This window comes from Bos grunniens, chromosome 27 (assembly GCF_055505025.1).
Source record: "Bos grunniens cultivar Pamir isolate PY7600 chromosome 27, Bosgru_T2T1.0, whole genome shotgun sequence".
Lineage (NCBI taxonomy): Eukaryota > Metazoa > Chordata > Mammalia > Artiodactyla > Bovidae > Bos > Bos grunniens.
In genome coordinates this window covers 15,322,177-15,340,863 of record NC_141191.1, presented here as the reverse complement: position 1 = coordinate 15,340,863, position 18,687 = coordinate 15,322,177, and the positions used below count along the sequence as shown (strand labels likewise).

Sequence of the window (18,687 nt, the reverse complement as noted above, 5' to 3'; positions counted from 1 at the left end):
AAATGATCACAGAATTGTTCTAAAACACTTGGAAAATCCATGATGTTTTACTGCCTAGATGATGTTCAATATTCATCAGGTTACTCACAAATTCTGTACATTTTAATCAATCAATAGTGATTAAAGCGAATCAGAAAGAAAGAGCTGTTCTTCATACTAATTCAAAAGTCTCAAGATAAGTGTCACCTACAGTCACAACTCTTCGCTGTAACACATCAATAAAAAAGTGGTCAAAGAGTTAAACCGGTGCACTTAAGAAATGGAATGACTTTAAAAATGCAAACTAGCGGTTTTCAATTTATTGGTAATAGAACCTACCTGAGTGTGGGAGGGTGGTAAGCCTTTTCGGCCATATACTCCAATCAAGGCATCTTTCTGAAGAGAGATGTTGAATTTAAGAAACTGTGGCTGATCTATAAAGAGTTGTGATCTCCAGAAGATACCGGGAGGAACCTCTTGAATTGCTCTTCGGCCAATATCAAGTTCTCCAGAATCTATGGTATTATTTTCCTGTGTAAATCCACCTAATTTTCCTGAATGTAAGAGATTCATTGAAAAAGAAGGGAAAATTAAAAAGAAACAGAACCAAAACTAAAACAGCCTTCTGACTTTCCAAAACTTTTTTTCACTGAAATGCTCAGAAATTTCATTTCCTTCTGATAAATGAAATGCTCTTCTTTATTTCTAATTTTCCCTTTAAAAGGTTTTTCTCTGTTAAGATATTCTTCAAGTAATCCTGATTTAGCATGTTCTTTAAGATATTTAAGTCAAAATCCTTTTACTTTCCCCCAAGGTACACCTATTACTGCAACTGTTTTCACACTTACAGTCTTTCTTGATCATTTGAAATGTAATTATCTTACAAATTATATGTGGTGTTATTTCTTGGGAGAGATTAAGTCTGGTACTTATCAGTCATTCTAAACATACCATAACCCTGCGAAGTGTAAATTAAGGCAGAATGGATTATGAAGATTTCCAAATCAATCAAATTCAAAATTCAGATAACTGCAAGTAGTTGTAAATTATTTTAATGACAGAAGAGAGTCTTCTATCTACAAAGAACTCTTAATTTACCATTGAGTTCATTTTGGAGCATTTACTAGGGACACAGAATTGCAGGTATTAAGAAGAAACATAAACTAGAAAACAGATTCTTAGAGATTATGGACTTTGGCTTTGATGGCTTCTGTCATCAAGCAAGTAATTACCTGGTTGGAAAGACGACACCTACAAACTAATACATGACTATCTTAAGCAACGTATGGTTAAGGGTCAGAGCAAAGTGATATCACGGAAGGCTGGAGCTGGAAAGATGCCACAGAGGGGCAGGCACTGAGTTCGACTTCGTAGGACAAGTAGGATAAGGTTTCTGAGTAGAGGTAAACTTTGTAATTAAAAACATGCAATGGAACTGAACATGTGTTAGGACAATGGTAATCAGAGAGATCCATTTGGCTAGAAAAGAAGCCTAGAAAACTTGTCCTGGAGTCAGACAAACTGGAGTCTGAACCCTGACTCTACTGGCTAACTAGCTGTGTGACCTGAAGGTGTATACTAAGCTTCTGATTCTAAATTTCACCTGTAAAAGTAACCATGCAATCACAGGACTCCTCTAAGCTTTACATGAGGTATTCTATATAAAGCACTTGGCTCTCAGAAGATATCAAATGAATGGAAGACATCAATGGATTTGTCATGGGAGAAATAGAAAATAAAACTGGAAAAGCAAAAATGGTATCAGATGGTGGAGGCCCCTGAATGCCAGGTTAAAGAATTTGGTCTTCTCATATTCGTGGATTTTTTATTTTCAGTTCTATCAAACGGCATTATTACATCCCTTTTCCAGAAGTAGATATATATGTGTTTTGTGTGTGTGTGTGTGTGTCTGTGTGTGCAAGGAGATCAAACCAGTCAATCCTGAATATTCATTGGAAGGACCGATGCTGAAAATGAAGCTCCAATACTTTGGCCACATGATGTGAAGAGCTGACTCATTAGAAAAGGCTCTGATTCTGGGAAAGATCTGAAGGCAGGAGGAGAAGGGGACAGAGGATGAGATGGTTGGATGGCATCACTGACTCAATGGACATGAGTCTGAGCAAGCTCTGGGAGATGGTGAGGGACAGGGAAGCCTGGTGTGCTGCAGTCCATTGGTTGCAAAGAGTCAGACATGAGGGAGCGACTGAACAACAACAATGTGTGTGTGTATATATAAGCGTTGTGTTACTATGCATACAATTCATGGCACATTTTAAAAATAGACACTTGTAGAGCACAGGGAACTCTGCTCAATGTTATGTAGCAGCCTGGATGAAGGGGAGTTTGCGGAGAATGGATATATACATATCCCCAAAAAAAAGTATATATAAAAAAAAGTCAGTATTTTCATGTCAAAAAATTTCAAAAAAACCCAGATACTTGAAATCAGAGAAGGCAATGGCACCCCACTCCAGTGCTCTTGCCTGAAGAATCCCATGGATGGGGGAGTCTGGTAGGCTGCAGTCCATGGGGTCACTAAGAGTTAGACACGACTGAGCGACTTGGAGAAGGAAATGGCAATCCACTCCAGTGTTCTTGCCTGGAGAATCGCAGGGACGGGGGAGCCTGGTGGGCTGCCGTCTATGGGGTCACACAGAGTCGGACACGACTGAAGTGACTTAGCAGCAGCAGCATGTACTTGAAATAGATTTAATATGGGTAAATTACACTTCAATGCCACAAAGGCAGATTTTTGTTCCTATGTCTTGTGTGTGTGTGTGTGTGTGTGTGTGCGCACGCGCGCGTGCATGTGAGACCAGGAAAAACTGAATTCAAGATTAGTCATGAAGGCACCTTTCTACCACAAAAATTTTAGGTAGATATCCAGGTCATGGCCATTAGGGTCTAGAGTAACAACAAATTACACTTATGGACGAGTATGAAGTCTGAGGGAAAGTGTGTTACTAGTAAGTGCTGGGATTCTTTTCTACCTGGACTATTGCATCCTACAATGATACATGATCATCAGGTCAAAGGACAGCTACAGCTAAACAGAGATCCATGGAAGGTTTTGAAAAGGTGAAAGGTGACACAAAGTCATTATCTCAAGGCATTAAAGTGCAGTCGTGTGGGAAGCCTAGAAGTGGAGAAATAATGAGAATACAGTTGTAATAACCCAGGTAGGTAGCAGGAGGGGGCTGTACAAGAAAGCTTAATAAAAAGTCATTATTAACAGTCTCACTTCCTCTCTTTTTTTTCCTGATGTCCACACTCATGGCAATTAACAGTCCTCCACCTGCCACGTCTATTTTTGTTGAACTAATTTACCAATATAAAATGCTCTGGAAAATAAAAGTTCAAAATTGGGTCACAGTGATCACTGTAATTTTTCATGTATCAACTCACAGACTATCAACTGTGCATCACTTACTGAATTTTAAAATATTTATCTTATGCTATTAATATTCATTTTAGCAAAACTAGAATATATAGATAAAAGGAAAAAAATATAGCCCTACACCCAGAGATTATTTTTGCTTGCTAGCGAACTAAACATCCTTATTTATAGAAAATTTTAAATACCTGAGATCAATGTCTGCTTTTCATTTTGGAAGCTTTTGCACAAGAACCTACCTTTGTCATAAAATAGTTTTTACTGAAAAGATTAAGGAGGGGGGAAGAGGGAATTAACCTTTAGTGAGAATCTGCAACATGCTAGGTGGTTTCATCTATATTATGTGTTTTAAATTTCAAAACAACTCTGTGAGATTGATACTATTTTGAGATGAGGAATTTAAGGCTCAGAGAAGTAAATTATAACCCAAAGGGAGGGTTGAGTCAAGGTTCAAATAGAAGTCTGCATAATTCCAAAACTATGTGTCTTATAGTATATAAGACTATATAACCCATGCTTTTTATTAAAAACAAATACTTATTTCAAGTTATTAGGTTTTAAATTTATCTGTCTATTCCATATAAAATCAGGTATGTTAGCCCACTAAAAGACACCAGAGAAACTGCTTAGCTTTCAGTTTTAGGACATAAAATTGTACTTATTTTTATTGGGAGGGAATGATAGGCTTTGTGTGCCATGGTTACTATGACCTAATATTCTTCATATTATATGTGTTAGTTGCTCAGTCATGTCTAACTCTTTGTGACCCTAGGGACTGTAGCCTGCCAGGCTCCTCTGTCCTCTGTAAGTTTTCCAAAAATTAAGACAGTAATCCTTTTGAATATCTAGTATTAATGATAATACTACAATCTATTAAGTCCTTAAAGGGAAACATCACATACACCCACACACAGAATATAAATTTATGACTTTTTATCAACCTGAACACACATATTCACTTTTAATTTAGTCAACTTTTCTTCACTTCTAATGTGTTAAATACAACTTATTGTATACGTATTACATGCCAGACACTGTTCTAAGTTTTTGACATCTACTCTTTTATTCACTGTTGATAAAGTGAAAGTGAAGTCGCTCAGTCGTGTTCGACTCTTTGTGACCCCGTGGACTGTAGCCCACCAGGCTCCTCTGTCCATGGGATTTTCCAGGCAGGAATATTGGAGTGGGTTGCCACTCCCTTCTCCCGGGAATCTTCCAGACCTAGGGATTGAACCTGGGTCTCCTGCATTGGAGGAGGCATATTCTTTACCGCCTGAACCACCAGGGAAAATTCTTTGTATTAGAATTTATTATAAATTGCTAATAAGTTTTGGTTGATTTCTACATATACTATTTTTTAAAATACTGAGTAGAGTAGTAGTCCTTTATCCCACTAAGATCTGTTAGTACACATATTTATACATGAGATCATTCATATTTAGACTCATTCATTATGTTCATAGATTTCTAACTCTATTATTATACATTATTGCCATTAACAAGTTCTGTTGTTACTATCTGAAGCTTATGTGATTTAATCTGTCCTCTGGTCTCAACCTATCTACTGCTGCTAGAAATGGCTTGTAGATGTTCTAACAGTGTACCCATGCTTTGAGAGCTGGTCAGCATTAGCTGGTGCTAATCCCAGAACTGTTTTCCAAAACATCATCTCTGCCCAAGGGCATTAGCTTTGGAAACAGTAACCAAGTTCTGATTTCTAGGGTTTCAGGTTTTGCTTTATTGCTTTCTCTATATCCTGATTTTGAGGTGTTAAAATCTTTCTCACTGCAATGGTATGTGTACCTACTTCTGGGTCGAAAAGTGTATCTACTTATATAGTTAGCCCCATAGTTAATTTAATAGGTGGCTCTTTTTCAGAAAGAAGGTTATTTTTAATTGTAATACAAAAGAACCAAGGTTGAGTGGATGTGCTTGAATGGGGGCAACAGAAGCTCTGATCACTGTTTCTTTTTTGTCTACCTGTAATGGAAAATCTTGCTAGAATCTCAGAGTTTCAGTGCCCTTGGAGGTTATTTGGTCCAGGATTCTTCAAACAAGAGTAGTTCATACCCCTATGGAACACAAGGGAGTTTTCAATATAGGAAAAAGGGGTACATTATTTTGTGGGAATTAATTTCTAAAACCTTAACAATTCCCATATTTAGACTGCCATTACAACAGACAGGCATACTTCTCACATATCCAGAATCTTTCTTTGATACACTCTCTTAGAACATAAAGTTTCCAGTGTGTCAAACAGGCAAAATTGAAAGTATTTTTGTTGATAAACATTCTTTAACCAAGACAGCATAAACCCAAGGAAGGGCTCTTTTGTTCTTCCTGCCATACATGTATTTCTAGCAAAGGCAAAATGCAATGAAGTTAAGAAATGGACTATTTAAGACTGCTGGCAGGTTTTAAAATCTGATGCATCAAGAGGGAGAGAGAAATCTTCGTTTTGTGCCCCTGTCACCCACTCACCCACTGTCTATGAATGCTTTTCATCTGCAGAAGAGTTTCATGATTGCAAAGAGAACTTCAATAAAGTAAGAAGTATTCAAGGCAATGATGCCTTATTTAATCCAATTGTCAAACTCCTGGCAAGGCTCTGAGTTTTATCCATCTCTCTACTGCCTGACTAGCATAGGAATTCTGAGCTGAGATGGTTGTGACAAAATTTATATTAATTTATTTGAACTGAAAAAAACAAGCCAGACTTTTTATGGAAGAAAGTTAAGTTTGATTTTATTGAAAACTAGCTCTACCAGTAAATTAAATAGTGAGTATTTCCCATATATTTGATTAGCTCATATTTGATGAGCTAATTAGTGATACTGATAGTGTATGATAAAAGCATTCAAAAGAAATTATAACAAAGGTAAATGGAAATGAACAATGGTTCCATTTTCCACTCCATTCTGTATATATCAGATAAAATAAAGTGCCACTAAGTAAAAGAATAAGAGATATAATTAGTGGTAAGCCTTGGTGAAGCCTTCTCTGGTGTACTCCAAGAAAATTGAGAAACTGGATTGATTTGGAAAACTGCGTAAAGAATCTTTTTGAAATCAGGTAGCTGCCAATTCTTTGCTTTCAATAAAACTGAAGAAGAAATGTGGTGGAATTGACACTTGTAGACCACTAAATCGGAGAAGGCGATGGCACTCCACTCCAGTACTCTTGCCTGGGAAATCCCATGGATGGCGGAGCCTGGTAGGCTGCAGGCCATGGGGTCGCTAAGGGTCGGACATGACTGAGCGACTTCCCTTTCACTTTTCACTTTCATGCATTGGAGAAGGAAATGGCAACCCACTCCAGTGTTCTTGCCTGGAGAATCCCAGGGACGGGGGAGCCTGGTGGGCTGCTGTCTATGGAGTTGCACAGAGTCGGACATGACTGAAGTGACTTAGCAGCTTAGCAGCAGACCACTAAATATACTTTTCGGAAATAGATCACTATGTGATTTTTTAACAAAGGACTAACAAGGACTTTGAATAATTGAATGAGACATCTTCCTAAAACTATTCTTCCATTTCCATCTGCTTATTTTGTAGGGAGAGTTCTTATGTTTATACTTATAAAAAAGGAAAAACAGGAATAGAATTGATATTGAAACTTGCTTTGCTCTTGTAATAAGTAATATTCATCAGTGAATACATAAACTGTCTGAAAAGTCTCCATCTCATTCAGAGAGGTATTTTCTAATACATTTTCACTTTTTATATTTAATAATTATCAAAATGCTTAACATTATGTATATAATAATTAGGTTAATTTCAGCCAAATATGTACAACTGATAAATGGAAACAAAATTCAGTATAGAATAAAACAGATTTTTAAAAAAACACTCAAGAGTACTATAGTTGCAGGAAATACAACTCAAATTAGTGTACATATTTTAGACACACAAGAACAAAATAGTTTTAAGATCACTGATCTAGCTTATCCTATGAAGTGTGTTCATTTTTAAGTGCCTATCCATGTCTATCTGCTTTAAATTATTACACTATTTAGAATCTAGGATTTATTTTGAATTGAGATCTCAAAATGTCTCTTTCCTAAAAGGTAGATGCCGACCTGACCCTCTCACTATAATCAGTGATGCACAGAGAAAAGGACATCACAGATTTCTCTCTGCTTAAATCCATGGAACTGGCCGCTAATATAAGTACAACATTCCTGCTAAAAAGCCTCTATCTGAATGTCAGGAGACTAGAGTTTTGTGAAGGTGCTTTGTCTTTTTAAATTCTGCACTGTTGCTTTTCAAGTCATGGCCCTCCTCTCATTCGGCCAGGTCAAGCGTGGTCATTGCTGTTAGCATTTTCAAATGCTCTTTATTGATTGTAAACACACCTGGAAGTCAGCGTGCCATTGACACCGTTTGATAAACTTGTAAATACTTGGACAACCTTTTCCTCTGAAGCTCGTCAGTCCTCCCAGATAAAAGCCTGGAAACAGATGTCTTTCATCATGTCCTGAATTCCAGAAAACTTTGGCTTCAGAGGAAATGAAAGGAGGGCTGGTTTTAGTGCTCACCATCCTCCCTTACTGAGATCACTCCATCCTTAAGCCCCCAGAGTCTGAACCTGGGAACGATCACAGGAAATACTAAGGCGGTCTGTAGGTTTTACCAAGAGAAAAAGGAGGAAAGATGGAGGAAAAAAAACAGACAGGGCAACAGACTGCCCTGTAGTTATTCTAAACTCAAAGCATGTGGGTTAGGAATCAAACCAATTAAAGCCTTCACAGTTAGAGTGAGATGCACCACATCTTCAAACACAATAAAGTATCATCTTGAAGGTTTTTTCCCCCCCATCCTGTCCTGTTGTGCCTCAACGTGGGATCCACGAGCTGTCTTTTCACCTGCTAACTGTGATTTTTCCTTTCATCAGAAAGTGTGTGTCACAACAGTCTTAATGTCTTAAAATACGGTTGTCAGAGTGTGAAAACATAAAGAGGCTGAGTGCACATAGCTATTGTTATTCCTCTCCTTCTTATGTGATTCCCAGTTTATATAGAAACACATCAGTAAAGTGGCATTTCTCAGATAACTCCACTAAATAAAGGACTTTGTACTCTGAGATATTTTATGAATAATAGTTTATAACCCCCAGATATCATAAGGACAAAACAGAGTAGTACTTAAAAATCCTATCGGTAATTTAGGGGGTTTGGTATCTGTTTGAGAATTACTCTGTGACATCAGAAAACCACTCAGAGTTAAAAAATACTACTCTTTGGGGTCATAGATATTATGAGCTTGCTGCCTGCACATCATGTGAGTGAACTGGCCTATACTGATTAAAATGAAAAGCAGAAAATACATCCAACTCTGAAGGTCTAACAATTGTCAAGGAAGGTAAATGATAATAAATATCATCTTAGGTCCCACAGAGGCACTAATAATTAAGGCATCAGGAAGCAAGGTTGGGCATTTATAGACAATCAATAGCCCACCCTCCACTTCTATGACCTAACCTTGGATTTATACTCTGACTTTGAGATCTCTGAGAGAAAATATCTTTTTATAAACAACCACATGCCATAACTTAACATTATGTATATAGAGTGTTACATCACAAGCTAAGTGAATTAAAACTTTACCTTGCAAATGTAGTTTAATGGACAAAATCAATGTAGCATCTAATTAAGGAGCTATTATACAATGCAACAACATAAATACTATATGCAATATTGAAGAAAACTCAATACTCTTGAAGCACTGTTAGTCCCATTTCTTCAATTCATAGGCAATTTTTAACTTGCTCTAAAATCTAATTCTTTGAAATTGGCTTGTATTTGAGAAAATTCATACATGACGAACAATAATGTAAAATTTAAAAGCAATCTGAACCTTTTTTTGTTTAAAGAGGATGAATCACATAGTTTTCAATTTGTCCTCATACAAAAGGGGTTTTTAATTATTTGCTGCATGCAACATTATATTAGTTTCTGATGTATAACGACTTGATAACTATATATATTGTAAAACAATTACCACAATATGTCTAACATAGATAGTCACAACTTTTTCTGTATGTGATGAGAATATTTAAGATCTACTTTTTCACAACTTTCAAATATATGAGACAAGTGGAGGAAGGGAAGGTAGCCACCCATCTGGGGACTGACCCCAGAGACTGTCTCTGCCCTGTCTCACTTCCCACAGAGGTTAGGGGGTAACGCCTGGGCACAACATCCCATGCGCCCCTCTGTGCCTGCTTGTGTGAATATACACACTATGCCTCCATCGCTGAGTCGGTCAGTTCCTGGCAGGGCCCCTACTCAACAGCACTGTGCGGGATGGGACAGGAGGGCTGGGCTAAGGAGACCCTGAGAAGGATGCCCCAGCTATGGGACTGCAGGAAGGAGAGAGTGGGGGCCCCCCACCTCATCCTCATGGTGACTAACTAAAGTCACCGTGTTGTATATTATATCCCATGACTTATGTATTTTAAAACTGGAAGTTCCTATAAAAGAGTTTTTTTTTTTTTACTTGGAGAAGTCATTTGCCAGAGTTACACTAACCAAAACTGATGGCCTTCATTTTGTCTTATATTAATGTGCTGTGCTCAGACACTCGGTCATGTCCGACTCTGTGTGACCCCATGGACTGTAGCCCGCCAGGCTTCTCTGTCCATGGGATTCTCCAGGCAAGAATACTGGAGTGGGTTGCCATTTCCTTCTCCAGGGGATCTTCCTGATCCAAGGATCAAATTTGCATCTCCTGCATTGGCAGGCAGATTCTTTACTGCCAAGCCATTGGGGGAAGCCCAATAAAACGTTAGGATGTATAAACAAATAAACAAAATGTGTACAATAAGCATTTTTCTTATTCTTACATTTCTTATGTAGGGTCTGTAAAAAGTACCCTACATGTGTGGTTAACAAGTGGTATTTGATCATTCACAGGAACCATCCACTTTAACAGACAGTCTAAATTTCAATCTATATAAACCCAAAATAAATACTTGTAATTTCTGTATAGTTACTGGATCTGTTCATATGTGTGTTATCAGTGCATTAAAGATTAAACAGTGGTTTAAAGTAATTATATTTCACTTAATTGAAACTTCCCACCAACAGTTTTAATTAGGCCAGCTTTTCTTCACTCCTCTAATCCACTGTGTGCTAATTTCCACTGTCACTGCCATCAACCATTAGATTATAGTTTATTTGAAATATACAGCACTTGGTATCAAACACTCTGCACAGGGACAGCGGTGGTGGTATTATTATTACTGTGAAAATCGAACATTTAGAAATGTCTTCTAAAATCCCTCAGCCTCCCTAAGAAAGAAGAGGGGTGAATATACAGCACTTGGTATTAAATACTCTATACAGGGGCAGGAGTGGTGGTATTTACCATTACTGTGAAAATCTAACATCTTCTAAAATCCATCAGCCTTCCTAAGAAGGAAGAGGGGGTCATGAAGTATTATTATTAAAACAGAAGATGGAAAAGCAAAGAACAAAAAAATATGGTAAAAGCACTAGTCACAGCCAGTGGGTACATGTAAAGTAGCAGCATACATAAAATACAAATAAATATACTATATAGATATATAATAGCTTCTTTTCAGTCTTGCAAAGAAATCAGCCACAGGAGGATGAAAATAACTGATGCCAAAGCAGAAGAAAAATATTCTAGATTAGAAACAAAGAGGAAGGAGAGCCAGGGAAATGCTGAAAGGCAAAGAGCCTGTTTCTCATGTGATGGAAAAAGGTGTCTTTATCCAGTTGCTTTGAGATATAAAGTACTATGACATTTTGCAAAAAGTCAGAGAATGCCAAATGCCAAACATAAATACAAGCATGTACACACATATAATAAAAATAGGTACATCATATAAATATACTTACACATGTACGTATTTTTCTGGGTGTTTATATTGAAAAAAATGAAATACAGCATTCTCTAACCTCTTAAATACCAATTTTTAAACTCGGAACCAATTGATTTGAAAGCCTGTTAGCTTAAAGTGTAAACTTTTGAAAGTTTAGAGAAAGGGCAAGCTGAGGAAAGGTCAATAAACGATAATCCTTTAATGTGTTTTGTATGTAAAACCTTCTAAAACAAAATGAAGATAGTATTCCAACTTCCCATACTAGCTGAATGAAGAAAGCTAAATAAACCCAAGATAATATAAGAGATGATACACTGAATTAGAATCTATTTACAGACTAAAAATAAAACAAAATGCACACTTTTGAAGGAAAGGCAGAAAAGCCTAGCCATTGACTCAGAAGGCAGAACACTGTATTATTCCTATGATAAAAATGTGAATTTTCAGTGCTTCAAGTAACTGAATGAAAGCCACTCATTCAAAGATAATATTTGTAATTCTAGAACCTCTTCCTTCTCCCATACACAATTGGCTCTAACATGGTAAAAATAAATTTATGGAAAAGAAATGTTAAAAGAAAAACACAGGACACGTGATTATTTCTCTTACCATTGTCGCCAGAAGGTAACGATACAGTGTTTGTTGGCATGGTATCAGAATTCACTTTTCCATTCTCAAATGTGTCATTTTCAGTCTGCTGTAACTGCCAGTTGAGGCCAAAGAGATGCATTGCTGGGGGTAAAAAACACACGGTGTTTAAAGGTCTGCTGCTTCCAGCTACAACAGCAAATGGTACATCTGTTCATAACAAGAGTCACATGTAAAGTTAGAATTACCACGTTCTGAGTAGCAAGAGTCACATGTAAAGTTAGACTGTCCATACTCTGAGTAACAAGAGTCACATGTAAAGTGAAAATTTCCATGTTCTGAAATGCCAAGGATTCATCGCCTAATAAAAATAAGAAAACAGTTCCTCACACAAAGGCAACTCAGGCAGCAGTGCAAGGCAACACGGCAGCACTTTAATAAAGATTTGATATTACTCAGCTAATGAGCACCGGGAAACTCTTAGAATGAATCACTCTGTGCTCTGCTTTGTTCCAATTCTACCACTCACCATCATCTAAGTGAGTTGCAGGACAGGACCACAGGCTTCTTGCACATGTGCAATACTTGGTTGTAACGTTTATAGGTTCTTAAGAGCTGGCGATGGACGGGGAGGCCTGGTGTGCTGCAGTCCATGGGGTCGCAAAGAGTCGGACATGACTGAGCGAATGAACTGAACTGAATTGAAGAGACATAGCACTCTTCACTTGGACTAAGGTAACAAGTGGTCTCACAGATCAATATGGTGCATGAAATGGTCAACATGGATTCAGATGTACAACATACAGTAATATTTGAATATTCTTAATTTAAGATGAATAATCTTCAAATCTTTGACTTATAATTCAGCACTAGCACAGATCAAGCAACATGCATATGTATCAGATTCAGCTCAATTCAGTTCAGTCGCTCAATCTTGTCTGACTCTTTGCAATCCCATGGACTGCAGCACGCCAGGCCTCCCTGTCCATCACCAGCTCCCAGAGTTTACTCAAACTCATGTCCATCGAGTCGGTGATGCCATCCAACCATCTCATCCTCTGTCATCCCCTTCTCCTCCTGCCTCCAATCTTTCCCAGCATCAGGGTCTTTTCCAAAGTGTTAGGTAACTTCACATAAAGTTTTTGATGTAGGATTGGTAATCTTATAAATTTATGTATAAATTCATACATAAATTTTATATGTTTACTAATTTTCTTTATGTAAAAATCTTAGCAAATAGCTAACTAGAAGACCAAGTAATTAGAAAGAGAAAGGTAATATAATTTATTATTTTACATATTTTTATTTTATTCTTTAAAAATATTTAGAATAATACTCACTGTCACATTAACCATTAACACTGTATGTTCATTTGTGCTCCATAAAATAGAGTTTAGGAATTAATCCTGAAGGAAGGCTAAATATCCATGGGGAAATCTGGTGACTGTCATATTACTATGTCATGAAGGAGAATTTTTCAACATTATTTGACAGTATATATTCATTATACATATTGGAATTTACCAAAGAGAGATGTAAGAGTTTAGAAAGTACTGTTAGAGACAGTGTGATAACGACTACTGTTAAAAAGCCCTTATTAAATATTGAATATATATGAACAAAACTAGGCTGTTACAGTGCAAAGAGCAATTAGTCAGACGTGGGTTCAATGTCAGTCTAGAATTTGTTGTTGTTGTTTAGTCACTAAGTTGTGTCTGACTCTTTTGCGACCCCATGGGCTGTAGCCCATCAGGCGCCTCTGTCCATGGGATTTCCCAGCAAGAATACTGGAGTAGGTTGCCATTTCCTTCTCCAAGGGATCTTTCTGACCCAGGGATCCAACCTGTGTCTCTTGTGTCTCCTGTATTGGCAGGCAGACTTTTTAGCACAGGGGAGCCCAATCTAGAATTTAACTTTGGACAAATGATGTAATATTAAACATTAGGTTTACTTACAGAATGAGGCTGGTTAAACCAACCTTAAATGATATGAATTTTCTAGACCATGTATATGAAGAATGTGTGTGTGTTAGTCACTTAGTCATGTCCAACTCTTGTGACCCCATGGACTGTAGCCCTCCAGGCTCCTCTGTCCATGGGATTCTCCAGGTAAGAGTACTGGAGCGGGTTGCCATGCCCTTCTCCAGGAATTTTCTAGACCATATATATGAAGGATAGCTGGCACCTACTGGGGCAGCCCATAGTATGTAGCTCTTTCATTTACTTATTCTGTACTCCAGGATATTGAACCATTTGTAGTCACCTGACCAGACCATAGAGTCTCAATAAACATCCCCCTCAGCCCCCACATCTGCAGTGCTCTCTACCCACTGCAAAATACCTATTCTTCCCTCTGATGGTTGGTGTCAGCTTCTTGGGGAGACCTCCCTGACGGAGTGAAGTATCTCCCAAGATTGTCTTAGATCATTCACGTATCTCACTTGCCCCATACACTGTCTGCTACTGACCACATCTCAGTAAGCATCTGTCAAAGAAATAAACTCTATTTTCTGAGGTTTTAAAATCTCAGACAACACTTTTGTGGACACATGTATAGCAATTTAAGGCAAAATTAATAAATACCAAATAAAAATATAAATGGCTAAGAATGGAGTGTTACATTATTAATGATGAATTAATGGTTGGTCTTAGCATAATGCTATAGGAAAACTATAATAGCTGAATGAAAGTCCATTAGCACCATATATAATTGATCAATTTTTTAAAAAAAGATTCAACAGTTTGGGGACATTCTATTCCAGTCTCGCATTGTTTTGTTAACAATTTCTTATATAAAAATCATCCTTTAGTAAAGAAACACACCAAACATAGACAGGAACATAGCCACATCCACCCTGGACAATTTGTAACAAACATATAGGCTCATACTCCCTGTTTAAATTATAGTTTTTTGATGTTCTCAGGATTTGGACTTAAGCCTAACCCTAACCCTGTTATACAGAGTGAAATAAGCCAGAAAGAAAAACACCAATACAGTATACTAACGCATATATATGGAATTTAGAAAGATGGTAACGACAACCCTGTATGCGAGACAGCAAAAGAGACACAGATGTATAGAACAGTCTTTTGGACTCTGTGGGAGAGGGAGGGGGGGGATGATTTGGGAGAATGGCATTGAAACATGTATAATAACATATAAGAAACGAATCGCCAGTCCAGGTTCGATACAGGATACAGGAAGCTTGGGGCTGGTGCACTGGGATGACCCAGAGGGATGGTACGGGGAGGGAGGTGGGACGGGGGTTCAGGATGGGGAACACGTGTATACCCATGGTGGATGCATGTTGATGTATGGCAAAACCAATACAATATTGTAAAGTAAAATAAATAAATAAATAAATACAATAAATAAATTATAGTTTTTCAGCAATTTCCTTTAAAGACTAATTTTTTCAAGGATTAAGATACAGGTTTACAATTCTCCAATGTACAAACTGTCAACTCATAAAGAAGTATAATTTCATGTCATTTTGCATTAAAGTATGTAGTTTTTGAGTGGCAAAATATCAGAAGCTTTTTCAACATTTATCACTTCTTACATTTTTCAAGGTTTCAGATAGTTCCACAACGTGTGAATAAAATGCTGTAGTTCTGAGTACAGTAAAAGTTTTGACAGACATACTCTGGCTTAGCAATAATATTTCAAAAGAGCCATAGTTTCTACACAAAATAATGTATCATCATTGTGAGCTTTTATGTAACATAAAAAGCCTTCTTGAATGATAGATTTGCTTATATTACTGGTTTTAACAGACTCTGAAGAAGAGGAACAGTCCCTGGGTCATGCACAGATATCAAAAGTTAAAAAGCAGGGTTTTGTTTGTGTTTGGAGAACTATTTTACTTTTTGCCAGATGGGCCAGAGCTTTATTACATATATTTTTTATTATAGAAAATCTCAGTAAAATGGGATTTTGGTTCTACTTAAGATGTCATATAATGAGAAACATACCAAATGGTACTGTATATTGTTAAACTCTGCTTTGAAAACAGATACCAAACGGTTGTTTGGTCTTAGGACGTTATGTACTTTGAAAATGTTGGTGTTTGGTATTGAGTGAAGTTCTCGACACTGATGTGTAACGAAAGATTTTTATGCAAATATAGAGATTGATTCCAAAGTTAATGAGAGACAGAGACACACAGAGAGAGGGACAGAGAGAGAGATACAAAGAGAGTGAGAAAAAGGAGGCAACAAACTCAAAGTCAGAATGCTACTGAAATTACTGAGCACTGGTGTAAGGAGCTATCTTGGCAGACAAATAAAGCAAGAATTAGAGAAATAAAATACATCTATAAAGAAAGGAGAATGATCCTAATTCTTTAATGCCCAGGCTGGAAAGCAGAGTTGATCCCATAAGAAGGCAATTGCTGCCACTCTTCATGACGTTGTGATGGGTCCTGGTTTGCCCAGGACCTGACGGAGGGCATGGGAAGAGTGCCAGAGAAGAGACTGGCAGCTCTGTGCTCCGCGGGGCCCTTGACCCCTGGGTGGACAGCTTAGCTAATGAGGACGGCTTAGGCGAGGTGGCACAGACTGGCAGCAGTACCAGGCATTCTCTCAGCCGCAGACAGGGCCCTCTGCGTTGGTGTGGGAACTGCAATATTTTTTAAAAATAAAATGTTCACTGAACACTTAACTATGTGTCAAGTGTTGTGCTTGTGCTTCAGCTTATCATCTCATTTAATCTTCCCAAAGACTCCATTAGGTAGTTACTGGTTTTTTTTTTAATTATAAATCTGTGAAAACTGAGACTTTCTGAGTGTAAGGTTTCAAACGAGTAAGTTGTGGACCGTGACCTCAGACCCAGACCTTCTGATGATAAAGGGCACACACACCACCTATAACCTACCCGAGGGTGGAGTGTGAAAACCCACACAGAGGGGAGCTGAGTGTAACTTCTGTGAGGGTCGTAGGCTAGAGACATGATTCTGCACTACATCTAGGAAACTGAAGGCAGAGACAGAGTTTGGAGAGGAGGGAAGGGAAAAACAGTAACTGGTAACACTTGTGTACTCCAGGCACCGTCCTGCCACACAAATACTTTTCCATCGCAGTATATTGTTGCAAAAGGAAAGCTCTACAGTAATGTTATGACGGTGATTAAATTAATAACAGGCTGTTTTAACTCCAAGAGTCTTAAAAACAATTTAAAAAATATGCAAGTAAACAGCAGTGTGTGTTTTAAAGTTATATATAGATATAATCAGTTCAGTGTGTTTTTTTTGCATTTTAGAATACTTTGATATATATTATCTCCTAATAAATGTAGTGTGTGACAGGATCGTTACCCCTGATGTAGGAGGATGTAACACAGGCAGAGAGGGGTCAGTGATTTACCCAGTTAGTGCATGAAGAGAACTCAGGATGTGTATCTCTGTGTGTATCTGTGTGTGTGTGTCTCTCTCTGTCTCTCATTAACTTTGGGCTCAGTCTCTGTATTTGCCTAGAGATCTTAAGTTACACATATTAAGTGTCAAGAGCTTCACTCAACACCAAACACCATTTTCAAAGTACATAACAGACCTCCTGATGCTACTTCAGGATTCCTTTTTCTGCACTGTGCTGTTTTCCTACTTATCTGAATCAAAACTGAGCATTCGCCTCAAAGGAATTACAAAAAGTCTTAACACAAATTGTTAATTCATCTCTCTTTTGAGGAGCAGACATACTCAGAAGTTGTCCATTTCTTAAAATTAAGTTGTAAATACAAGATGTTTACCAACTATAAATAGTTGTATTTTTGCAAGATCATTTAAAGGTTGCTTGTTGGGAATTAGAATATATTTTTTTCCTTATTAAAAAATCTTAGATACAGTGGGTAAGTCCCCATAGATGTACAAAACTCTGCCTGCATATCCAACAGAAACATGTATACACACAGCACCAAAAGGCATGAACAAGAATGTTCACGGAAATATTTGTCACAGCCCCAAACTGGAAAGAACTCAGATGTCTGCCTGCAGCAGGATGGATAAAAAAATTATAGGACTGTCATACAATGGAATTCCACACAGCAATGTGAATGAGTGAGCCACCTCCAGATGCCACAATATGGAAAACCTTCACAAATACAATACTGAGCAAGGGAACCCATTTACAAAAGACATGAATACTGTGGTAAGTCCATGTGCATAACATTCAAAGCAGGTGAAAGTCCCCGGAGTGACTCTCTGCAGGGAGAAGTGGGGAGGTGATGACTGGGAGAGCCCATGGGGGCTACCGGAGAGCGGGTAATACTCTATTTTTCTGCCTGGGAAGTGGTTCCACTGGGTCGTTCACTTAGGTTCTGTATACTTTTCTAACTACATACTAAACTTAAATACTTTATTTAAAGTAGTCCATCTGACACAGGGCATAGCTAAAGAATGTCTGTTTTACCTTTCCTGAACCTTTGCCGCAGGTGCTTTTCTCTGCAAAGCTCCCAGGCCTTCCTGCTCATAAGGCTGCGGGTGAGACAATGAGGACAGCCTGTTATAGCAACACCACCCCGACCCCCAGCCCCGCTGAGATAAACAGAATAAATGCACACACAGGGCAAAGACCCAGTGTAGAAGGGTGGTAAGCGACTCCATCCGGTAAGAGGAAAACGGAAGAGTGAGACAATAGTCAAGAGACAGAAGAAACCCACATGTCCACTGATGAATGGATAAAGAGAATGTCATATACATATGTTGTTGTTTAGTTGCTAAGTCATATCTGACTCTTTGTGACTCCACGGACTGTAGCTTTCCAGGCTCCTCTGTCCATGGGATTTCCCAGGCAAGAATACTGGAGTGGGTTGCCAATCCAGGGATTAAACTTGTGTCTCCTGCATTGGCAGGTAGGTTATTTATACTACTGAGCCACAAG

At 38.0% G+C, this 18,687-nt stretch overlaps 1 protein-coding gene across 17 annotated transcripts in view; it reads right to left on the bottom strand.

Moving 5' to 3' along the window:
- TENM3 (teneurin transmembrane protein 3) overlaps nucleotides 1–18,687 on the bottom strand; it is a 2,452,009-nt gene that overhangs the window by 133,890 nt on the left and 2,299,432 nt on the right. For all 17 annotated transcript variants that reach the window (XM_086379882.1, XM_086379881.1, XM_086379885.1 and 14 more), the window contains 2 exons: nucleotides 11,834–11,956; nucleotides 319–533 (listed from right to left, as the gene is read on the bottom strand). In XM_086379882.1, the coding sequence (XP_086236008.1) occupies nucleotides 319–533; nucleotides 11,834–11,956 (338 nt within the window). The remainder of the gene's footprint in view (nucleotides 1–318; nucleotides 534–11,833; nucleotides 11,957–18,687) is intronic.